Here is a 25,310-nt window from a genome sequence, read left to right on the forward strand (position 1 = left end):
TTAAAATTGGACAGACCATCGAATTGGTGAGTGGGTTAGTCCAATTGCCAGTTGAACCACTTGGATCAAATTTTTTTAAAAATAAAAAGAAATAATAAAAATTAAAAAATATAAATATATTAAAAAAAATTTGCCCAACTTTATTTTAATAGGTCAAACTGGCCAAAATGAATAGATCCAACTAGCGAAAATCAATAGTTGAAATGCAGAGAGGAGGGCGAGACCGACCATAAGGAGTCGTGACCCCAATTTTTGGGACCTTCTCCATCAGTCTCCCTCATTTACATTTAAATGGATTGTGAAGACCCTAAGAACTCTGATTTTCGCCAAGGCCTTGGAACTATAAGATGAATTCCCAACAAAAATAAATGGGACACAATGGCCAATAGCAATAATGTGAGGATATTTCCATATTCTCGAGTTATTTTACTTAATCCCATGCAGGCGATGAAATCTTCTCCAAAATGTATACATTCCATTAGACGAATTCAATTCTGGTATCATCAAATCAGATCAACATATATTCTGAATGGAGGATTGAGTAATATCATACACATGATGAAGTAACAAAACATCCAAAGTGGATTATGAATATGATATGCCATTGAGAAAACAATAAACTAACTAATGCCTGATGACCAAGTACAAAATGGCAATTACCTGATATCTAAAATTTATATACAAACTGTGGGGGAGGGGAAAAGGGCTGGGTTGGTTGTGTTGGTGTTTTCCAAGCCAAACGAGCTGTCCACTGATTGAGATCATCCAAAAGACTTTGCCACTGAGGAAAAGCAACAAGGTAAAAGATAAGGCAATTGAAAACAACAAAAATATGAAGCTTTTGAAATTAATTATCGTAAGGGCCATAATTCGTATTCCACACTAAAGCAGAACGTACTAAAATCTAACAACCTCTATAATACAAACTTCACTGCAGTATGTAAGAAGCAACAAATTCAAAGAAAATAAATAGAGTAACTTGTGAATATCTGACATTCAGATATAATCAACATTAACTACAAGAAGTGGTTATATGCGTAAGAGTCAGCATCATACAAGTCTTATACCAAACAAAATGCTTATGCATGCGCTAGTAAACGAAAGATCAGCGTGTGAAAAGATGGAAGATGAAGTGTCAACTAATAGAGATAAGAAACAAAAGTATAGCCATGTAAACTTTTTGGTAGCTAATGAATTGCACTTGAAAGGTAATTTCTATATCAGCTGGAGTACTAAGAAATAAAAAAGAGCAAACAATATACAATTTGGCTAATGAGGTGGTTTGACAGTGACTGCTATCTTGAGAAATTTTTTGAATATGGGATCATTAAAGTGTTAGAGAATTTTGTAGGAACTCTGTCAAAGGGATTATCTATCCAATTCGAAAACAAGAATTCCCAAAACATATACGTGAAAACATACAAAATTGTATATCAGAGCATCATATTATTATTTATTCCATCGATTTTGCAAAGCATTCTCAGCATAGCAGGCTTTTTTTACATATATCAACTAAAAGAAATTTCAAGCTAGTAGGTTTTAAGCTTCAATTCGTGCAACTTTTAATATTTCCATTGCAAGAAATTAACATATCTTTTCTTGGGGTGAATGACTTCATCTGGAGCAGTATTCTACAGAGTTCTGGATATTGCAGCTCTAGTTAAATATGACAAACTTTCAGAAAGGCTATAATAAGCATATGTATTTTGAGTTCATTAGTTGCTATATTTCAATAAATAGTAGCATCAGCCTTGAACAAAGTTCAAGAAACTGAAATCCGATTTTGAAGAATTTTAGTACCAATTTGGACATAAATTTCATTTAAGCAGTTCACAGAATATTTCAAGACAAGCATAGAGAAGTTTCAAAATTGTCTCTTGAGACTTAATCTTATCATTTTAATGTATCAGGGCAGGAAAATTCTCCCAAATCCTTGACTTATTTTATACCATTTCCATGGCATCCAATTGCTTCCAAACTGTGCCATTCATGAGGTGAGAAGTATATAACTCCATTCATGTAGAGATGCAATCTGCATTTTCTACCATGGTAGGAGGATTGCAGGCACTTTCCCTGCCCGTAAGCGACACCAAAACAAATTGAAACCACCAGAGGTTTCAGACATGATAACATGGTATCTCCTTAGATGACTGTTCACGATATCTTGTGTCAATGTGTTGATATGGGTATATTTTTTGAAAAGGATTCCAAATACCAGAGAGAGAACAATAAAAAAAAGCAACAATTTTCAACATATTTGGAAATCTGCATATGCAGGTGCAGGTTCAAAGTTCCCCAGGCTTGTACTTGTTAAGCCTCCCAACGTGTTTGGTACCAGCAAGATGCTCTTATTTCACCCCAAAAAATGTTGGAGTAGAGAAGTGAGGGGGACAAAACATCTCCCAAGGCAAGGAGAGTGTCCCTACACTTCAACTAGGCCAATGTATTTTTTTGAGCAGGCATGATCCAAAATCTGGAGGGTCGTTGGGCCTGAAATGGGTTGATTTGCCTAGTACCTAGGATTTCTAGCTTTATTTCAGTCTAGGTTGGTATTGGTATGAGGTTGGATAGGTTAGGGTTAAGTTTCTCTCTTTAGGGTTTTCTCTCACTAGAAGTCTTAAGCCCCAAGCTCACAACTAAATTTTCCAATCCAACCCCAAAAAATGGCTGACAGTTGGTGTATTTATAGAGTTTCAAACAAGGGCAGGAAATCAAAAATTCAGATCATACTAGGATGGAAACTAACCCTTTGCCCCATTTTTGATCTAAAGGACAAGTTATCCACAGTCTTTGCAATATCAACAATTTTCCCTTTGGGGTTTGAGTCACCTTAGAGCATCACGTTGTTATTTTGGCCAGATTTTGATGGCTTTGGCCCTTCGGGGCTTTCATTCACCTTATACAGTCACTTAGTTTGACCCTGAAGTAAAACTATTGATATGTATACAAAGGGAAAGGGGATGGAGTGAGGAACAATCCCTCCAAATTTCAGCTCATTTCATAGTAGGATTTGGGAGATATGGTCCTATCTGTGGCTGTTTTTGGGTCTCGAAAAAGTCACTGAATTTATGTTCATGTGCACCAGCGGTGTCTTAGAATAGTTACCAACAATGTACTTTGAGTGATCTCTTCGAAAGTGGTAACAAATGACATCGGATTGCCCTAAAATTTGGAACATAAGGTTTTTAGTGGCTAATCCATCACCTCGCCAAGTTTCAGCTCCATTGGACACTGTTTGCCAAGGGTCACTTTGTAAATTGACCCACTTCAAGGTCACAAATTGTATATGAATAATGCTCTGCCAGTGGCTTCTGTCTTTGAAACCCCATATCTAAAGCATCCGATATCGGCGTGCCGTGATATTTCGAAGATATCCAGGGGACATCTCAGATTAAATCTTCGGCCAATTTTGGTAAACAACTCAGCTCATTTGGTCAGGACTTGGCTCATCTCTCTTATGGACCGTCTGTGTAACAGTTCAGAGTCACACCGTTGACTTTTGCTGGAGAGGTCCCATTTCATATATTATGAGGATCCTTGTGACTTGACTCCAATATGAGACCATTTTGGTGGTTATCAGCAGGTTCTAGCAATTCCAGTGTATATGATATAGTTCGGATGTTTGACCAATCAACCCTGTGCTGCTGCAGTTGGCAAGTGACCGTTTTTTGGATCTCATCGTATTCTCTACCTCTCAAGGGTTTCTTGGCTAACATGGGTCCCGATGTCCATTCCTGAATTTTAATCCCACATTGCTGGAATGGGACAGCTATAGTATAATCCAGTCATGAGCTCCATACTCAATCATAGTAGTTGATGCCATTGTCAAATACATTTGATACAAAATACACCCAAACAATGACCCTACAAAAATTTTTATCCATGCCACTAGTGAGGCATTGGAAGAGTAGCAGAAGTACACATCAGTAACATGAAGGGAGTTGACATACAATTTGACAATCCATACACTGAGGTGTTCAAAATTGGCCTAGCCCACTCACTGATTGAGGACCCAAATTTCTCCATTCAAATAAGATCAGAAAGGGTGTTTAGACACCAGAGCAAGAGAATTAGACTAGTTCAAAGGTAGTAGGAGGGAAGATGTTGACAGACCTTAATGGTGGTCGATCCAAATCAACAATAGAATTGAGAGTGTGCGAGCAACAAGAGATAAAACCTATAATTGGGAATGTGTTAAACGAGTAAGACCATAGGCGTTGAGAGTGGGCAACGGAGTTGGATATGGAGTAAGGAATCATTGTTTGCCAAAAGCTCCCTAATTAAAGGATATTGATGCTTGGGATATCTTTGAAATTTAGTCCAGAAAAAATGTTTCCCCTTCTACAAAATCCAAAATTTACCTCCTGATCCATTTTGTAGGCTCTTCCTTGATAACATTAGTTTAAAGAGTTCCCTGGCAGACGAGGAACATGTGTACCCAAGAAAATGGGAATGCACTGGGAAACTGCTCCCATCCCCGAACTGCAGAACCACATTCCATGAGTGGGAGAGCCACCTTAGATGGAAGATACTAGTAACTATGATAAGAGACGGGTATTGAGGGGAGTAGAAGAGGTGTACCAAAGGACTTTGAAGGTGAAACTTCTTCATATAACAGGGACGAGGGAATAAATGGCTAGGGAATCACATTATACAAGGGACACACACATTGGTCATCAGCACTAGAGGAGCTAGCGTAGAACCTATAACTGAAGGGGCCTCTAACAAAGTCAAAACACATGTGCAAATGTTGCCAGGTGAACCAATGGTACATGTGTGCCGTAATGAATGCTCGGATATTCCAGCCATGTCAGTCTCTAGAAGAAGGATTTGTGTATGCTATGATTGATAAGCATAGATTTCAACTAGACATGGATCCGCAAGGGAAGAAGCCAAAATCTTGGTAGCTATAGGGAAAATTGTTGCTTGTCAGGCAAGGTTAGAGTAGGTGTTGACTGTAAAGACATATTTAGGTAGTGATGTCTACTTTGTAGGTGAGAGCTAAAGAGTTAGAAATTATAATAAAACGGACAAAAAGGGGTCAAAAGTGGAAAAACTTAGAAAAAAGAGGAAAAGGGGTGGACATGCGGAACGAATCACGACTATTAGTTGTGAGAAACACAGAAATCAAAAAGCAATGGCCCTTTGTTCATTAGAGGCCTTCTTTGCAATGCATCTATATGATGCGATCTATGATAGTTTTGAAATGTGGTGGGCTTATCCTTGGAGTCAATATTGAATGACCTTTGGTATAATTGCTTGCATATGTAATAAAGATAGAAAAATGCTGAGATGCACATAGGATATTGCAAGGTCCCATAACACTAGCTAAGGGATAACAAGTGCTTTAAAACCCAGCAATTCCAATCCAGCTCATTGATCCGGATGGGAACCGGTCGTGACGACCGATTTCAGAATGGTATGTGTCTCGGCCCAGTTCCCCCCTAAAATCCTCCTTTATAGGAAGCCCCTACGCAACGCCTATGGGTGAAAATGAACAGTGTTTTCGCCCATACGTTCGGCGCCATCCTATTTTTTCAGATGGCGTGGATAAATCAACTGCAACAAACATAGCATGTCCGATGCAATCAATTTTTCATGCAAAAAACACGGGAAACTGCAACGGGTTGAAACACTATTCATTTTTACCCTATGGCATTTTTAAGACTTTTCTATATATATATATATATATATATATATATATATATTTATAAGCTGAGCTAATGTTTTTTTAGATCCCATCTAATGCCCCTATTTTAATTTTTATTATATTGTTTTGAATTATCAATTCGGACCGATCCAAACCCAATCTGGATCGCCAATCCAGCGATCCAACACGGATCCATGAGTGAACAATCTGCCCCACCAATCCAGAATTCCTCAGTTCCCTTGATTTGAAGCACCTTGTTTAACGAGGGAATCAGTGTGAGAGTCGCTTTCACGCCATACATTTCACCACGACACCGTGAGACCCACACCTAGGTGAGGGATTTCTTCGAAAACATGCACTAGGGACCAGGGGTAAAAAGTGGTGCCAGAGGCCCAGCGAATTACGTTCTTTGAGTCGCCTTCGATTACCAGAGTTGAAGACCAGTTGCAATTGAAAAGCCTTAGGCCTTCAAGGAGAGCTACGGCCTTAGCCGAATGAGGATCGAAGTGGCCAATGTGTTTAGAGGAGGAGGCAAGGGTTGTGCCCTCATGATTCCTGAACAGATCACCAATACCAGCCGGACCAAGGTTGCCTACGGAGCAACCATAGAAATTAAGCTTGATAGAGTCGCGGTTAGCGGGTCTCCATAAAGAGGCGCAAGATATACGAGGTCTTGAGAGGTTGAGGAGGGGCAGCCAGTCGTGGTGAAAGGCCGAGAGGTGGATGCCTCTGAGTAACTTGTGGTTAGAGGCCAAAACAATTACTGCTGTTTTGATCTTGCGAAAAGGCCAGCTGTGAGGTTATACTGGCCTTAGAAAATTCGATGATTACGCTCATTCCACACAATACATAACAGGGCAAAGATGGATGCCTTTCAAAGGAGGATACTGGCTTGGGCTAGGGGTAAGGGTGAAGGGAAGAGAAGAGGTGAGGAATGGATTGGGGGGGGGGGTTGACCCGATGCCAGTAGAATAGGCAGAGAAGGTGACCCCAAAGGAGAGAAGCGACTGGCAGTGAAGGAACAGATGACTGTTGGTTTCCCCGGCTTCCAAACACATGATACATCGATTAGGAAGGGGAAGTCCTATCCTTTGAAGTCGGTTGACAGTGAGCACCCTTTGGTGGAGGGCGATCCAACTAAATACTTGGATCTTGGGAGGAGCAAGAGGAAACCAAGCCTTGGCCGTAATAGATGTAGGATTCAAAGGGAAAGTTGGTGGTTGGAGGAGCTTGCGGTAGAAAGATCACACCGAGATGAGCTTGTCCTCTCCATGGAGAGGAAGGAAGGTGGTATGAAGGATAGTGGGAAGGTCAAGGAATTCATGGACTTCATTATTAGAGGGAGACCTGCGGAAGAAGGGGGGAACCAAACTCTGCTAAACCCCTGGGTCCTAAATAGGTCAGCCATGATTTCCTGCCTCTTTAAGTGTAAGGAGGAAGAGGGAGGGGAAAAGATCTTTAAAGGGGGTGTGTCCTAACTATAACTCAGACCAGAACTTTGTACGGGTGCCATCCCAGGCCAGGATACAGGTATTGTGTTTGAAGAGAGTGAGGGTAGCAAGGAGAATGCACCAAACCCCTGAGGCTCTGCTGTTAACTCTAATGTTGGGTAGCCAAGCTGATGGTTCGAGGTTGTATTTCCGCTGCAAAACCAGTTGCCACAGGTGGTTACTTTCAGTGGCATAACACCACCACCACTTGCTCAACAGATCACTATTGTTCTCTTTAAGCTTTCAGATGCCAAGCCCCCCTTGGTGGTGTGGCAAGCAAACTGTATCCCAAGTTATGGGGTGGATTTTGTGCTTGTCTCCATCCCCTTCCCAAAGGAAGTTCTTCATGAGCTGGTTCAAGCGGGATAAGACTGTTGCTGGCATCTTGAAGAGTGACATTTGGTAAATTGGAATGTTGGACAAGGTGGCTTTGATGAGGGTTGACCTTCCAGCCAGTGAGAAGAAGCGACCTTTCCAGGCAGCGAGCCTGCGTTCAGACTTGTCGACAATGTGTGCCTAAGAGCTGAGTTTGGGCTTGCCAATGCACAAGGGGAGACCGAGGTAGGTGGAGGGGAGGTTTTCCATGCTATGTCTCCATGATTCAGTAAGGGAAAGGGTTGATTGTAGGTTGAGGGCCACCCCGGTCATTTTCAATTTGTTCATATTGACCTTGAAGCCTGTGGCCCAGTCGAAACATTTAAGGAAGCGGAGGAGGACATCGATTTCTTGGGGAGAAGCATCACAAAATACCAATGTGCCATCCGCGTACTGTAAATGCGCAATGGCAAGGTCATGGGGCCCGCAATTGAAGCCATACAAGAGCCATGCATGAAAGAGGTGAGAGATGGAGCGACTGAATACCTCAACCACTATCGTGAAGAGAAAAGGAGAGAGGGGGTCGCCTTGTCTGAGGCCCTGGGATGAAAGGAGGAAACCTCTAGGAGTTTGGTTAATGAGGTTAGAAAAGTAGGGGCTCAAAATACAGCCCCTGATCCACCTCATCCATCTTTATCCAAAGCCCATATGGTTGAGGGTCTCGTTGAGGATTAGTCAATCGACATGGTCGTAAGCTTTTTTACTCTCGAGTGGATGCATTCATGTGCCACTAGGGCCCCGTCAAGGATTTGGCGGTCCTTAACGAAGGCACCTTGCTGAGGCGAGATGACCAAGTGGAGGACCCCTCTGAGACAAGATGCCAACAACTTGGATAATATCTTATATGAACTATTAATGAGGGTCATAGGCCGGAAGTCCTTCAGCTCCTCGGGTCCTTCTACCTAGGGGACAAGGGTGATGAAAGTGGTATTGAGGCCCTTATGCACTATGCCCCTTTGGAAGAACTCCTCGAACAAGGAGAGGAAGTCTTAGTAGAAGGAGGTCCAATAGGTGCTGAAAATGGAGACGGGGAAATTGTAGGGGCCTGGGGCCCCTATCTTGGGCCAGGTCATTGATAGCACCGAGGATTTCGAAAATGGCCACCCCAACCAAGCAGCCATCTCGGGGAGGTGAGTTTGAAAAGACAGATCTCCCAAGGTAGGTCTCGACCTAGGGGGGTGAAGAAAAGATTATGGAAGAAGTCTAAGATTACCCTTTCAACATCGGCAGGGTACTCAAAAGTCGAGTCCGCAACCTTAATGTGGGTAATGGTGTTATCCCACCATGGCAATTAGCGATTTTGTGTTAAAATGAACTTGTACTTCTCATCTAATTAATAAATTTGTTTCTTATGCTTCACTTTCAATTTCCTTTCATGCTTACCTTTGCTCTACTTCCTATATTCCTATTCCCACAAAAGTTGCAGAGGCATTGGCTCATCCACACTAGAAAGCGGTCATGATTGAGGAAATGATTGCCTTAGAGATGCAATGAACTTGGGATACAATTAATCAGCCAGAAGGACGACATGTGGTTGGATGCAGGTGCGTGTATACCCTAAAGCACAAACCAGATGGTTTGATTGAGAGATACAAAGCTTGTCTAGAGGCTAAGAATTTTACACAATTATATGGGTTTGACTATAAGGAGACTTTTGCTCCTGTAACAAATTGGAATCAGTACGAGTACTTTTATTTATCGCTGTAAACAGGAAATGGCCACAGGCCACACCACCAAATAGACATGAAGAATGTCTTTCTTCATGGAGATCTGCAAAAGGAAGTGTGTATGGCATTACTACATGGGTTTTATCCTCAAAGGGAGAAAGGGAAGGTTGGTAAATTGAGAAAAGCTATATATGGACTGAAACAATTTAGGCTTAGTTCAAAAAATTCAGTATAGCAATATGTCAGTTCGGATTTCAGACAAGTGTTTCAGATCATTCAGCATTTCTTAAAAGAGATTCTTGTTATACCATAATACTAATAGTGTATGATGATGATATAGTGCTCACAGAAAATAATGACTACAATATTCAAAAAGTGAAAGCTTTCTTGGGTGATTTTTTTTACATCAGGATCTTGGTCCATTGAAATACTTCTTTGGAGTAGAGGTGGCTAAGTCTAAATAAGGAATTTTTTTTTCTCAAAAAAAGTTTTCTTCCGATCTTCTCAATCAAGCAAGAATGGTTGGAGCCAAACCAACAGAATCTCCTATTGAGATTAACCACAAATTGTATGATCAACAGTCAGAGCCTCTGCTGGTGTGTATATAAGAGATTAGTGGGGTAGACTTATTTACTTGATTGTTACACTTCAGACACTATATATGTTGAAAGTGTGGCAAGTTAACTTATGCATGCACATGCGCCCATCACTTGGAGGTTGTTTATCACATTTTAAGATATTTGAAATCTGCTCAAGTAGAGGGCTACTTTTACCAGTCATGGGCACCTTGGGGTGAGTGTTCTCTTGATCGATGATCTACAAGTGGCTACTTTAGGATAATTGGCGATAACTTAGTCACCTGGAAGAGTAAGAAACAGAGTGTTGTAGCTCAATTTTCAGTAGAAGCCAAGTATCGAGAAACGGAAAGTGCTACATGTGAAATAATTTAGCTTCGTTCTCTTATTCAAGAGATGGGTGTTAATGAATCAACTCATATTCCTCTACATTGTGTTAATTAAGCAACAATTTATATTGATTCAAATCCTTTATTTCAGGAAAGAACCAAGTATATTGAAGTTGATTGTCACTTCGTCAGAGAAAATGTCGCTTCAAAGACAATATGTACACCATTTGTTCGATCTAAGAATCAATTGGTAGACGTACTTACTTTTTTTTTGAGAGAAAGTTAACTTATTGGTAGACGTACTTACTAAGGCTTCTAATCGAGTTCGACTAGAGGATACTTTGGACAAGCTAGGCATCTATGATATATATGCTCCAGCTTGAGGAGAGGTCTAGTGACTATAACAACCTTGCATAATGGGTTGCAATAGCCAGATAACAGTCTTGCATAATGGGCTGTAATAGCAACATAATGAATTGTAAAGGCCATATAACAGACTTGCATAATGGGCTATAACAGCCATGAAACAGTCATGCATAATGGTGGTAACTCCCACAAGGATCAGTGTATATATAGGTCACATTGCCCCACGATGTGTATACTTTCTTTATCTTGTGCTTGAATTTACTTATCTCTCTTTCTCTCTTAATCTTAACAGAATTGATGCAAGAAAAACTTGTTCCTATTTTTACTTTATGTTTAATTTCAAAGTATGTGTATTTTAATTTAATTTTTATTTTATAGTTTTTAATTTTTTTTTAGGGATTATCGGATTTTTTTTTATATATTTTTAGGATTTTGGGAGTTGTTTAGAAAAGTAGTTAAGAGTGCTTATGGAATATTTCATTTTATTAGACGTGAAAATGTCACTATGAATTTTATGTTAACACTATTTAGTCAATCGTATTTTGGTGAAGGGTGTTATGGACCATGTACCACAATTAAGTTATAAAAGAGATACGTGGAGGTCTAAGGGGGATTCACATGATTTTGACATAATAAAAAAAGAGGAAATTTTAGCTTTGAAGCCCTAGTTAGGGTCTAGGGAAGAAAACATAGGTTTTGGGGAAGAAAACACAAGTTTCTTCAAACTTGTATATGTGCTTTGCTTGGAATTTATTTTTCTGCTTTCTTCATCAAATCTCTACATCAATTGGTATTTCAAGTACATGATTTTTCAACAGCAAGGGAGGAAATCTTCGGTCAAGTCTAGGGTTTGCTGGATTTAGGCCACGGTTTGTTGATTCCAGCACAAGGTTTACTGATTTCAGCATAGAACTTGCTCATTTTAGCTAGGGTTTGCCGATTTTCTGCCTAGGGTTTGTGATTTCCGTGAACATATGGCAGTAAGAAGGGATCATGGAAGAGAGTCTCTGGTAGACCGATCCCAAGATGCCAGAGACAAACAGATTGATGACATTACTACTCGTCAGCATCTATCATGGGCAAGATGGTGATCTTTCTGCCCAAAAAGATGTCGAGTACAACCCTTTTCATTGTCGTGCTCTACGTGAAGGGTCAAGTGGAGAGAAAAGTGGTAGAAGGCCTAGACGTGGAGAACATCACTCTAGGATTTTCAATACGAAAATAGACATTCTTGATTTTGACGCTGGTTGCGTCCAAAATCAGCTGGTTGTATACTGGAATTTGCCACCAAACGTAGATACATGCTCAAATGAATAACAAGACCTCTTAGGAGCTCCGATTTATGATAAGGTTCAAGATGAAGATCTTAAGGTTATCAAAGAGGTGGAACATTCAAAAGATTTAGGGTATTGGAATTATAGTACAGTGAACGCGTGGTCAAATTCATAAACCGCAAATTGAGGACTTGGATTCAAAATGTAATGAAATAGATGTCGTGAAAGCCTTTAAAGGCCAGAAGTTTTGAGTTTGAAGTTTAACACACGATTTTCATTGTGGGTTCAACGATAGATAAATTTATGATGATTTCTCAATATAAATATAAAGATCCATATCTTGAAGATTTCTACTTACCACAAATGATCTCTAAGCCAAGAAAGAAGAAGGTTAAAGAAAGTACTTTTGATGCTGAGTTCATCTTAGTACACTTGAAAACTCGAAGACACGTTTTCTCCAACCAAGAGACTCTGATGCAGGATAAAATTATTCTTATTTTTTTGTTTAATTTCAAAGGATGTGCATTAACTTAATTTTAGGATTTCTACTTTCTTTTAGAATTCTAGGGTTTTTCATATATTTAGGATTTTAGGAGTTATTTAGAAAGTAGTTTTCTTGTCAAGAGTAAAGCGTCATTAAGAACTTTGTTTTAAGTTAAGATTATTTAGTCAATCTTATTTTGGTGAAGGGTAATATAAACCTTAGGACCCCGATTAAGTTATAGAAGATATGAGTGGAGGTCTAAGAGGGGATTCACAAGATTTTGAAACAAAAACAAGGAAGCTTTTAGCTTTGAAGTCCTAGTTAGAGTCTAGAGAAGAAACCCTAGGTTTCTTCAAACTTGAGCTTGTGCTTTATTTGGAATTTCTTTAAATTTTTGTTTTCTTCATCAAATCTCAACAACAGGAATCCAATCAACTCCAACTCCCAATGGATCAAATGCATGGAAACCAGCTTTAGGAATCTAAATCAACAAGATTGGAAAGCCAAATGTGGCTCTAATTTGGAAGGCCTAGACCAACTAACAAAATTTGTCAACAAGGAACATGAAGATCAATTGGAAACAAGTAATTCGAAACTTCAGCAACAGTATTCAGATTCAAATAATTCCAGAGATCACAACCAACAATCTCATAATGGAAAACCCACCGCAACAGCCCCTTTCGAAGCCAGTCCCTTATGTTACCCCAATCTATGTTACCCCAATCTACCAGAGAAATTAAATCAGGGACTATATACTATGAGACCATTACCATTGTTACAAATAGGTCACAATCACTCCCAGTCATTAGATTGTTAAATTGGATAGCTTGGGCGAGTTACAAAATTTGAGAAATTTAATTTTGAACATTGAGTCTAGTTAATGACACAAGCACTTGATTTAAAATCTGATGGACAAAAGTGATTGTGACCTCCTTGTACTAAAAGTAAATAGTCTCTTTGTATACATTTCCTTTAGTGCACCAAGACTACCTAATGATCAAAACGTTTGGCAATTAGAGAAAGAGAAAACAAACACTTCAGCGATAAATCTCAATGGTCAAATAGGTCTTGCATAAGTAGCTTCTACCCAAATATTTATCCACAAACTGACAAATCATGAATAAACTCAAGTAACTAATTCAGTAAAGAGGTCTGGTCTGTTTGCCTTTCACTGATGGTTATGTAAAGCAAATAGTGAAGATCTGGAGCACCATTTTAGAATGGCCAGTAATCAAGTAAAGACCCCTGAATACTAAAATAGTCGGATCTTTGGTCGAACAGAATATCAGATACGGTCGAACGGCCAACACAATCCATTCTTTCACTTGGACCACCCACTCACTACCCGCTTCTTCCGCATTATATCATGGTTCCCTTCCGGCTGACTGAATAACTGTTGCCGTCGAGTGAATTACTGACGGTTTGATTAGATTGATTGACGGCCATACTAACTGATTAACTATGTTGGAGCACCATATTTCACTTATTGATTTGTTCAGATTTATCAAAGAGGTCAAATAGCGGCTCCAGTAGATTAACCATAGTCCATAGAATGGCACTCAGGAAGAATACTTGATGGGCACAAAGATTACAAAGGAAGCTCTCTAGCAGACAAATAAAGTGAAATATCTTTCATGTATGTTATTTGAGCCATACGGTGAAGAATTCATTAAATAGTCAGCTAATTCCAAAAAAAATCACCAATACTCGGCCAGTTCAACATGCCAACATGCCGCATGAGTGAAAAAACTAGGCCAAATGAAAGATCAGGAGCAAATCCAACAAGCAATGTTCATTCCAACCAGTATGTCGATGCTCAAAAGTGTTTGGTAACAAACATTGGATGGTGGATTCCTTTTTCTAGGGGCAATAGCCACAGTATCATCCTAGGGAACATGGTATAAATGATAGCAGCATCGAAGATATGTGCATTCAAGATTCCGCTCTCTCTCTCTCTCTCTCTCTCTCTCTCTCTCTCTCTCTCTCTCTCTCTCTCTGTATGTGATTATGCATTCGATAAACTCAGAAAAGGAGTTATCAATTACCATTACCAATCGGCACGTTGGAAGCAAAGGAACATTGCTATGTCCACACAAATTTATCTAGTTGACAAAATAAAAGAAAATCTTTAATGGAATCCATTCAAAAAGTACCAAGAAGGCAATTGGCCATGTTGCTCTTTTCAAACTTCAAAATAAGCAACAGAGAAGTGGAGAGTTAATGTCCAAACAAGCCAAACCAAATGCTGCATTCTAAAGGAAAAGTAAGCAGGAACTCAATATGATCTTACTAATTGGCAACTAATTTCAGTGACCAACTCTCCCGATAAAAACTAGAATAACAAGTTATATCAAACTAAACAAAGTAGAGCATGGGAAGAAGCATACACTTTGATGATGCGGGAACTATAACGACGTGCATAGTTGTATTGTTGGGGGGAAGTTGTAATCGCAGGGGATAAAGCCGCCCATTAAGTGGATTATGGGAACACACAATAATTTCACTAAGCCCGGTTTCCTCCTCCAGTTTATGGGTCAATTCGTGCAGATCTGTCCCTTTAAAAGTAAAGGAAGGCCACTCCAAGCCATCATTGACATTTCCATCATTGTCACCAACAGCAAAGTAAATAAGCCGTCCATCAGTCCTAGGTAGTGAGCTGGTTAAAGAAGGCATTGACTGCAAATATAACAATTTTTCAGGAATCAATATGTTAGGGACATGAATCTATAGAGAAATTGCCAACAAGTGAAGAGTATGAAATGGAGAACCACCATTGGATCAGGCCCAAGGGATAACAACCATGTATGACCAATAGAAAGTGAGAAAGTTTAGAGAATAAGGTGATGTCCAATGGTGGTTTTCCACTTTGAAGTATCGGGACTTGACTTGGCTAGGTTACTCACCAATTGGCCGAGGCAAGTTACTTAAGCCCTAAAGGAAAAATAAAAAGAAAACCAAATAACCATGTTATATATATACGACATGCCTTTCGTCCATAAAGTGCCTCGGTTAGATGTTGTGGGCTCTTTACAAGTGGTTTGGGGATCGAACCTTCCTATGGACAATTTTTTTAAGCCCCGTAATAAATAAATAAAATATATCTACATGGTATTTACGGGGCTTCGAACCCCAAATATGATAAACCACACATACTAGCCTCAAAGACATTTAGATATCATTTGAAGTAACTGGACATAATATTATTTTAAAACATAATATAGGGTGTAAAACTATTCAGCCTTGCCCATAAGTCCGAATGACTCGCACGAGTCTGATTCGACTCGGGCGAGTCATGGAACATTGGTTCTATAACCTAAGAAACTAATTCACACACAAGAGAAATTTTAACAAAATGAAACATCAAGACTTTGGAAGATTGCATTCAATGATAACGGGTTCCCATGCTAAACCCACTTCCTACATGTAATTATTTTGACCATCTAGGAAACTACATATGATAAACAAATAGATCCTGACAAAACAAAACAAATTCTAGCAAGTTTTTTTAATAGTACTTAAATGATAATGGGTTCCAATGCTAAGCCCATCTATTTTACTAGGGGAGAATAAATAAGAGCGTGAATTTGAATTTCGTTTCCATGACTGTTTTTTCCTTCCAATTTTCCAAAATTATTCTCTAGAAGAATCATGAAAAAGTTTATATCCTACATTATCTCATCATCACATTCCATTCTCAATATCTACCTTACATTAAAAAATCTACCTTTATCTCTGATTCCAATGAATTCTCTGATTCTCTCTCAAAAGTGTAGTGAAAAGTTTTTTTGTTTTGGTAATTCAGTGGAGAAGACAAGCCCCTACCCCTTTTTTCAAGTAGATTAGGAGTTAGCTTTTTGAAGGTGTTAGTGGGTCGTGTTAGTTGTGGGAATGGAAACCACAAAGTGGTGACTGGAGTGTGGGGTGCCACCACCACGACCCCAGCCCCTTTCCCTAGTGAAAAGTATTTTCCCATATAAGTCTTTCAATTCCCTATAATTTCAAATCTTTTATTTTATATTGGCATGAATTGCTTTTGTAAAAAAAAGAATATTCATAAATGCATTTTGTAAATAATTTCATTCAGAATAGTTAAAATTTAAATAGTTTTATTGAGGCATATAATATTAAAAAATTGTATAGAAAGTTAACATTCTCAAAAAAAAAAAAAAAAAAAAGTAAAAAATGACAAAATATGATAAATATTGTAAATAGAAAATTGAAAATTGGTGCAAAACACAAGTCATTCGCTAGTAAACACTATAAGAGAAGGAAACCAGACAAATGAAGAATAAGGCAGGTGAGACAAGATAAAACAAGAGACCAACCTCCAACCTAGCTAAACTGCTCGGAGTTTCATCGTCATGGCCATCAAAATCATGATTTGCAACTGACTGAAAAAAGTCGATCACAGAAAAAATTAGACAAATTATAAGATGATTGAAGTACACCGGAGCCAGGAATTTTTCTCACAAAAGAGTACATAAAAAATCCTAGGGGGAATACACACACCTCTTTGGACGACGGGCTTGAGGATTCAGCTTCAAGGGGCGGTCGAGGGGGCGAATCCGGCTGTACATCCACAATATCAACATCCCACAGGATCCAATCTTGGGTTGCAGTCCTATGGGGTATATCATGCGTCACAGAGTTCCTCCAGGGCGGAGGGCCTCCATTTGCACGCAAGAAGTTGGCGTATCGAGTCTTGAGCTTAATTTGAAACCCATCTCTAATGGCCTCCCATTCAACTGAGGAGTCCAGTTTCGTGGGGATGGTTTGCAAGACTTTGCGTCCTGTCACACCAAAGAGGAAGGGTACGTTCGAGGCAGTGAGGTAGCGGCCATAGCAGCTCTTCAGGCGGACGGCCTGAACGGCGCTGAAGATGAATTCGACAGTCCACTTAGCATTGCGGGAAGTGCCATTGCGATCTTGACGAACAGACTCCTCATCCTCTTCTGCAAAGAGGTACTTGTTGTGGTGGCTCCGGAGCCGAATGATCCTTGCTTTGTTAAAGAGCTCCATGGGTTGTACTCAATCTCAATCTAAAGAACCATGGAGAGAGAAGAACAAGAAGACAAGACCAGCCCGTCAAATCAGTACCGATAGTACTGAGAGCAGTACAGATGAAAGCTAGAGTTATTAAGAGTAATAATCATAGAAGAAGTAAACTCAAGAATAAAGGAGCAGACAAATTGAAAGCTAGAGTAATTAAGAGCAATAATCAAAGAAGAAGTAAACTCAAGAAGAAAGAGCAGAGGGAGCAAGCCAGGCCCTAAACCAATTCACCAATTACTTGCAGCAGCCAACTAGTGAGGTGTGAGAGAGAACACAGATTGAAACCAAAATAACTGAAAGATACAAAAATAAGATAAATTCGAAAGTGGGAACGACATAATGAACCCATAAGACAAAATAACTCGAAGGAACAAAATTAAGATAAATTAGAAAGTGGAACTACATAACCCAATAAAATAAAGTAAAAAATGGAAACTACATAATGAACCCAATACAACTGATCAATTACCCCCTGAATCTTCCAAATAATGAACCCAATGCAACTGATCAGTTACCCCTGAACTTCCAAAAACAGAAGAAATGAAGAGAGAAAAACAGAAAAAGAAAACAATATTCCGGGAGGTTCAGGTGGGACCCTCTCTCATAACAGCTCCCAACTACAAGCCAACAAGCACCTCTCTCTCTCTCTCTCTCTCTCTCTCTCTCTCTAAAAGGAGGCCACAATTGAAGTGACAAGTCAACGGGGGCACTGTCATAAAACGATTCCATGGACCTCCATACGGTGAGTGTGTGGCAGAGAAGAAAAGAGAGGAGTCATCGTCATATAAAATCCGTGATCGAAGAGAGAGAGAGGAATATAATAAAATTCACAAAAAAATCAACATAAGGGTACCTGGGGCAGGATATTCATCCATAAGTGGAGAGTGGATGTGCTAACAAAAAATTTAAAACCATAAAAATCAATCAAAAGAAAGGCAAAGAGAGGTGTACCTTTCAGAGAGGCCGAGCACGATATCCTTCAGGAGTTACAGAGAGAGAGAGAGGCCGAGCACGATATTCTTCAGGAGTTACAGAGAGAGAGAGAGAGAGAGAGAGAGAGGGAAGTTGATGACTGGAAATGATGCGGGGCGGAAATTGGCAGGAAGGGAGGATTAGAGTTGACACCGCCTTTCTTCGGTCTCGGCAGCGGTGGCGGGTCTCTCCCTCTTTCTCTTTCTCGATGGTGGGCCTTCCCCTCTCTTTCTCTCTCTACGGACACGCTTTCCACTCGGTCCGTGTTCTCTCTCTCCTCTATTCACAAGCCGGGAAAGGGTAATGAGAATGAATGATCTCTCTTCACAAGCTGGAAAAGGGTAATGAGAATGAATTTTCTCTTTTCACAAGCTGCAAAAAGAGTTACGAGAATGACTGTTCTCTCTTCACAAAGAGGAGAGGAGAGGAGAGGAGAGGGCGAGGCGGATTCAGAGGGCGAGGCGGGTTTCAGATGCGGCTGTCCATCATTTCATTAAGAGAGGAGAAGGACAAGAATGGTTTATTTGGGATTCGATGTCAGAGAGGCAGGCACACTTGGATTGAGGCGCGATAACAGAAACATGTGCTTATACTTGCACTTAGGCCGTCATATGTACGGATAGGTGCACCTTCACTTTTGCAAAGAGGTTCATGAAAAAAGGTCGCAACAAAAGTTAAGTTTGACTATTCAAAGAGAATTGAACGAATTAAACAAAGGAAAGGAAAGGAAAGGCAAGGGAAGGGTAGTCAAGAGGTGTTGATCATTTTAAAAGGAAAGCTATTAAAGAGGAAAGCAAAAGAAACTTATCAATAGACTGCTTTTACAGAGATACAAAAACCAGATGAGAGAGTTTTGCCACAAAGAAATTAGGGCTAATAGAACATAAATAAAAATACGCGGAGAGAACGATAAAAAAAGAAGTGAGGTCATGTCATATAGGCCCGAGTCGGATATCAAATTGCTTCGATTTGAATTTTCTGGTGAATTTTGAAACGTTTTATCAAGGAAAATGGTTTGATATAGCTGTTTTTCTATCAAAATAAGTAAAGCATCAGCTCACAACTCATTGGAAATTTTAATTTTAGCAATGAAAAACTTTTACATTGATCATCTCGACTTGAATATCATGGTCATAAAAAAATGCACTAGGACCAATTGGTGTGAAAAAGCTCACATCTAATCACGTGACGGAGTTTTTTTCATGTCAAAATACTTCCCGACAAGTATTTTCACGTGCACCAAACGTGCCCTCAAAGCCACAAAATGGTACAAATCGAGCTAATATATAAGCACTTAAAAATCTTAAAAATGGATGATCCAAATAATGTGCCACAAAATACATAATTTTAAAGACTTGAATTACAATTTCTTTCGTTTCACAGGTCTCGAGGTTGAGAAGATCAATCGGAGCATCAGTCCACTTGATTTTGCCGATGCACTTACTTTTATAATGTAAGGTTGACGCCTTAAAGTTTATATAAAAATCTCTTGTTTTTGACACCCATTTTTCACTCAATGTCTTTGGTTTTTTTTTTGAAAATATTCACAGGTGAATCCCAAAATTTCAAATAAAAGAATTTTCTCCCAAATAGCTCCTTCACCTCTAAATGCACAACATGCTCACGACAGGGAACATCAATGTACAATATGCTCACAGCAGCATAGGATACGCACTCTTCAAATTTTTCATTATTTTTCCTACTAAAGAAATCCTCTCTATTTTGTTGTTTTGGCTGTTTTGGAAGAAAATTTAGTTCCTTTCATGTATTAACTCATTTTGGCCCATTTTACATTAATTGGCAATTTTATGCCAGGAAATCTTTGTCCATGCTGCCTCCTCTTCATAAACAAATATAAGGATGATTCCCAAGGGATTGGCGGTTTAAAGTTTTAACATGTTCAAATGCCCGTTTTGTTCCCACAAATTACACTAAATAGCTCATCAATTTGGATATTCTAATGATAATTTGTTCGGTTTTCTCATTTTTTATTTAATTATGTGATATTTTATCTAACTTTAGATATAAAACCTGGCGTGACAAGTTCAACCACAAGTAGAGCAATAAAAGACCGGACCACGCATTTCCGTGCTCGGCGCTCGTCAGTTTTGAGCAGGTTTAGGAAAACTGGTCGGTTGCAAACGGAATCGGCCGGTTGGATCGGAACTGTTAGGGTTTTGAGTCCGGTTAGGACACGTTTTGTGTGTCTAGTAGCTTAGGTGATAACACGACAACATTTTCGCCCCAAAACCAACTGGTTTTGGGTTGAGCCGGCCGTGTTTTTGTCGAACTGGCCGGTTTTCAACTAACCAGCCTGGTTCGCCGATATAACGTCATTTTAGGAAATAACGGTAATATATAAATAACATCGTTGTTTTGAAATAGGGGCTATGTAGCAAGAAAACCATGAATCCAACTTTTCACCTTTTCTTATTTATTTTCCGGCCATTTGTTTTGGCTTTCTTTCCTGTTTTAATGTTGTAAATCACTATAAAATGAATATAAAACAAGGAACTTCGATTTTAACATTAAAAAAAAAGGAGTTTCTCTGATTGAAGCCGCGGATTTTTTAGATTTCTAAAAATTTCCACCATTCTTTCAATAATCTTCAATACCTAGTAATTCTTGAAGAAATTTGAGGGGTTTGATTGCTATTCAAAGTATTTACTAGATGCATGTTTCAATTTATTCAAAAAACCAAAGATCATGTGTTGATTTTTGCTAGAAAAGCTACTATTCTAAAAAGCCGTATTCGACAAAAAAACGCAGATTTTTTATCCAGCTTTTATCAAATTGAGTTGTGGATTTTAATCATTGAGGCTTCACATCTCAAATAAAATAGGTATGTTTATTTATAAATGAGTAAACTTTTTCAATTATTTGAACATTGAAGGCCATTTCTAGCTCAAAATGTTGCTCAATTTGAAGGGTTTTTGATAAATTGATTTTCTCCAAAAAATTATTTTGCTGAATAAAATTATGTTTTTTTATCAATATGGAAGTGTTGTCGATTTTGCTTAATAAAATCATTTTTTAATAAAATTACATTTTTTTATAAAAAAAATTATGTTTTTTAATAAAAAAATTATAGTTTTTGACGAATATGAAAAGTGTTTTTCCATTTTGCTTAATAAAATTATTTTTTTGATAAAATTAATGTTTTTTTAATAAGATTTTGTTTTATGATGAATATAGGAAGTGTTTTTCCATTTTGCCTAATACAATTATTTTTGTAGATAAAATTAATTTTTTAATAAAAGTGCGTTTTTTTGAAGAATATAGAAATTGTTTTTCTAATTTCCTTAATAAAATTATTTTTTGATAAAATTATTTGTTCTAATGTTCTTATATGGAAATGCAAAACAATAGCAACATCTAATCCTTATATGGAAATACATAACAATACCAGCATCCAATCCTGACTGAGGCATCAAAGGATGCTACTTGTAGAATAAATCATTGTCCTATCGCTTTCGTAACTGATCATTATATTTTCGAGCTAAAAGATCTGAAACCCTCTCAAATTTTAAGTTTTGGATTTGATAGCAAGCTTGAGAAAAGTGGTTATTGATCCTCCTTGGTTATCTACAAAAAAGGTTTTCTTAAGATAAATGTAGTTAATAAAATAATATACCTTAAATCTATGTTTTTCCCCACATCTGGATAACCATTCCTGTGCAATTTTTGCAAAACCGGTTTTTGAGAGCACTGCAGTAAATTCACAGTAAACAGAATAAAACGAGAAAAAAACACGCTGCAAACGGCACCAATCAAACTGCTCGGGAGCACCAGTAACGATTACTAATTCTTGCAAAGAGAAGGCAAGCTTGAAGGTATCCAATTCGTATAAAATTTCCCCAGAAGCCTCTTCAACCATGTTCTCGATACATCTCTGTGGAAAAGTATGGGCATGAAACCAACCTTTGGAAATTTTATACAAGCCTATGCGGTTGAAAAGGCTTATGTACAGTACATAAAATCAGGGGCAACACATTATAACCATAAAAGTGTGTGCGTGTGCGAGAGAGAGAGAGAGATGGCATAAGAAAGCTATTTTACATACTCTACTGGCAAATAAATAATATACATTGCCAGTCATCTTATGGATGTCCTGGGTTGTCGTGATCTCATACTTGCTCTGCGTGCAACATCCCATGCCCTCTGGGGCACGTTTACTCCATGAAGGGATGCAAAGAAGGATTCATACCCAGGTGAGTCAAAAGCAAAGCCAGTATGCTTTGAAGTTTCACGAGGAAGCTGAGAAATTGCGAAAGTTCTCTCCTCATCCACTGTCATAGCAGTCCCAATTTCAAGTAGATCAGGCCGGCTTCTCTGCTCTGGTTCGTGTCTATGGAGTTCTTGAATGATCTGATAATCATAAGGTGCGAACCACCTCTGAAGCCTGGCACAACCAGATGACCCCAATTCATTTCACATGTACCATATGAGATCAGCATGTAAGGTAAGGATAAAAGTTTTAGAGTTCCTGGTACAGTTGAATCCTTTCATACTCAAAAAGTTTCAGAACACGAAATAATCAGGTTTTCATTGGCAAGGGAGGATCATGGGCTTTCTTGGGACTAAACTTTTGAGGGATTTTGATGTCCTCTACAAATCAACCCAATAATGGAACGGAGAGCATTTATTGCAAAGCCAACAACTAGAAAAGCTACAAAGTAGTGGTTAAAGTAATTTATTCTTCTATCAAACTGAATCTAAATTTTCATCCAACAAAAAGCATTAAAAAGTTCTCACCCTTGATAAATTACGTCACCGAGCAGTGCAACTACAGGAACAAGCAGCAATGTGAGATAGAAGAAGAAAGTGCTCATCAACACATATATCACAAAATATATGTTCTCCTGAAATGAAATTTAATCAAATGTAAGCCCAGACAGCCTAGACAAATGATTAAAAAGAAACCCATATTAATGGTAGATCAGAAAGACTTACCTGTCTATCATAAGGAGTCATAATTCCTGAATATAAGAAGATAAAGATAAACCAAGCTAAGATGCTTCCAATGACACTTATGTGGTGCCATCTCGTGATGACATTGCAGGTCATGAGGAGACGTAAGTTAACAGTCACAACTACACAAGTGAAAGCCATTGTGCTCACATCCCAGAGCCCAAAAAGTTTTCCGGAGGCATTCTTGCTGTTACGACTGGCAGCAGTTGTGAAGTAAAAGAAGATCAACGACTGGTACACAGAAAAGACAGCCCAAACTGCAAGAACCCTCCATTTGAAGAACATGTTCTTTATTCCCTCCTTATACAGCTGCGGGTACCTTTTTGAGAGAGAGGCACTCACATCCTAACATAAGACAGATCGAGCATCACCTCTCTTCATTTTGTTTCTTACCATAATCAATATGATGTCACAAAGATGCGCCTATGAAATAATGATAGAATGGCATACCTTGTCAAATAGTCCCACTATGATCACGGGTAGAGCTGTAAATATAACATTATAGAGTGATTGAAACCAATCATCATAAAATCTCTGACCAGAGAACCCCGTTTGAAAAGTGAACCAGAATTGAGTCAAAGTGAAAGTAAGGTTTTTGTAGAAGAAGTATGTGACAACCTGCAAGGCAATAAGACATGCTAAGATGAAATAATCATACAAGGGACCAAAAAGAAGGAAAACAGAGTTTTCAGAAGGAGCATGAGCAACAAACTTTGCATATTCTGATATATGACCATCTCCCATGCACAAGAAGTAAATCTGTGAGGAAGCGGAACTGAGCTATTGCAAAATCACTCGCCATAACAGCCTGCATCCCTTCCAGCCCACTTATGCCAACGCCTACATGAGCAGCTTGGATCATGCTCACATCATTTGCACCATCACCGATGCTAAGAGTGATTTTCCGTGCTCCATTTTTTACTAGGCTAGTAACCTGCCATGAGGTAATTATTAATTCCAGAAACCTGTGTTTATCAAGGTGAAGCTGCATCATCATATTCATAGCATAATAGCAAGAGACAAAGAAAAACTTCACCATCAACTTCCATGCCAGTATAAAGCTTACGGATTGCTCTTATTAAAGAACACATAGATGCATCTGAAAGGAATCACAAAAATAATAGATTTCCCTAAAATCGGTTGCTTGATATATTTGATTCAACATTCTCATGCAGAACAGATTCTATATAAAACAAAACAAAGAAAACAGAACAAGAAATAAATTGGATGAATACGACCTCTCAGCATAATTCAGGTCCAAATGTGTCACTCTAAAAGAACCTTACCTGAGCCTTCTGTAAAGGGGACACTCGACAGCACACCACAGCATGGCAATTCAAGCTCAGATTGAGCAGAGTCACTCGTAACTGTGGGTCTAATGCATACATTAAGCACTTCCCATCTATTATAAGTGCCAGTTTGTTTCCAGATAAGGTATGCATAGAATGTTCTGCTTCCTGGATACATCTTTTCAGCTCTTTCTTCACTGATTCTTTCATAAAACGTGCAGTCTCAACTGTGTCACCCTAATCAGATCATATGGAAATTTAAAATTTCAGTGAAATAGTTCCTAATAGACAATCACCAATAGTTCACAAATAGGCAATCACAACTATGACAGTCATGAATCTCTTACCCGACTCTCGACCTCTCTGATTTCATCAGTTTCTGAACTGATGACAAATTGTTTCATGCTATTGTTAATTAAACTACAAGCTGTCAATGAAAACAGGAAGAAATTAAAGAAGTTTCTCAGAAGATTTGAACAGATCAGCGACGAAGAGATTAGAAAAATAGCATGTATAAAAAATATCAAAATTTACCATAGGCGATATTTATTGCCGTTTCCATCTTGTCGCCAGTCAAAACCCAAATCTTAATACCAGCTCTAGAAAGAGTCTCTATGCAAGAAGGCACTCCCTCTTGAAGTTTGTCTTCAATAGCTGTACATCCGATCAGTATAAGATCTGTTTCGATCAATTCTGCTACCTGTAGGCAATTCGCAAGCCATGACTGGAGTGAGCTTCTCAAAAGAATGGCCAAGGAATGTTCTTTACAAAAACATGCAGCTGCAAATACATGTGTATATCCTTCTACATAATAAT

At 38.7% G+C, this 25,310-nt stretch overlaps 2 protein-coding genes across 10 annotated transcripts in view; both read right to left on the bottom strand.

The window, feature by feature from the left end:
• Positions 1 to 455: 455 nt before the first annotated feature.
• LOC18432573 (uncharacterized) lies at positions 456 to 18,729 on the bottom strand. 5 transcript variants are annotated; one of them, XR_016053079.1, is made up of 6 exons: positions 18,214 to 18,729; positions 16,720 to 17,249; positions 16,536 to 16,601; positions 14,598 to 14,886; positions 9,956 to 10,041; positions 456 to 781 (listed from the first exon to the last, which is right to left on the bottom strand). XR_016053079.1 is itself a non-coding variant. In XM_011624469.3 (5 exons), exons 2-5 carry the CDS (start codon positions 17,227 to 17,229, stop codon positions 762 to 764), a joined length of 885 nt encoding a protein of 294 aa, XP_011622771.1. In that variant the 5' UTR covers positions 17,230 to 17,249; positions 18,214 to 18,729; the 3' UTR covers positions 456 to 761. The 5 variants fall into 5 exon arrangements, 3 of the variants coding, with proteins under 3 accessions (XP_011622771.1, XP_088719623.1, XP_006842733.2); XR_016053080.1 differs by lacking the exon at positions 18,214 to 18,729 and adding an exon at positions 17,732 to 17,795; XM_011624469.3 differs by lacking the exon at positions 9,956 to 10,041.
• A 3,329-nt stretch (positions 18,730 to 22,058) lies between these two features.
• ALA3 (aminophospholipid ATPase 3) overlaps positions 22,059 to 25,310 on the bottom strand; it is an 86,148-nt gene continuing 82,896 nt past the window's right edge. For 4 of the 5 annotated variants that reach the window (XM_020666249.2, XM_006842668.4, XM_088863495.1 and 1 more), the window contains 8 exons: positions 25,029 to 25,194; positions 24,842 to 24,921; positions 24,492 to 24,731; positions 23,918 to 24,139; positions 23,656 to 23,823; positions 23,188 to 23,550; positions 22,990 to 23,096; positions 22,059 to 22,636 (listed from right to left, as the gene is read on the bottom strand). In XM_020666249.2, the coding sequence (XP_020521908.1) occupies positions 22,330 to 22,636; positions 22,990 to 23,096; positions 23,188 to 23,550; positions 23,656 to 23,823; positions 23,918 to 24,139; positions 24,492 to 24,731; positions 24,842 to 24,921; positions 25,029 to 25,194 (1,653 nt within the window). In that variant the 3' untranslated portion in view covers positions 22,059 to 22,329. Of the gene's footprint in view, positions 22,637 to 22,989; positions 23,097 to 23,187; positions 23,551 to 23,655; positions 23,824 to 23,917; positions 24,140 to 24,491; positions 24,732 to 24,841; positions 24,922 to 25,028; positions 25,195 to 25,310 lie in introns of those variants that run through there. The other variant, XR_016053078.1, reaches the window with a different exon arrangement.

Source organism: Amborella trichopoda, chromosome 3 (assembly GCF_054954075.1).
Source record: "Amborella trichopoda isolate Santa Cruz 75 chromosome 3, AtrichopodaSantaCruz75HAP2 v2.0, whole genome shotgun sequence".
In the NCBI taxonomy this organism is placed as follows: domain Eukaryota; kingdom Viridiplantae; phylum Streptophyta; class Magnoliopsida; order Amborellales; family Amborellaceae; genus Amborella; species Amborella trichopoda.

What these genes read in the sequence shown, in the direction of transcription:
- LOC18432573 (XM_011624469.3), bottom strand. Translation starts at nt 17,229, where the DNA reads ATGGAGCTCTTTAACAAAGCAAGGATCATTCGGCTCCGGAGCCACCAC. An exon ending in GCAGTTTAGCTAGGTTGGAG is followed by an intron (nt 14,887 to 16,535) that starts GTTGGTCTCTTG and finishes TTATATTTGCAG; the next exon opens with TCAATGCCTTCTTTAACCAG. An exon ending in AGTTCCCGCATCATCAAAGT is followed by an intron (nt 782 to 14,597) that starts GTATGCTTCTTC and finishes GCTTTTCCTCAG; the next exon opens with TGGCAAAGTCTTTTGGATGA.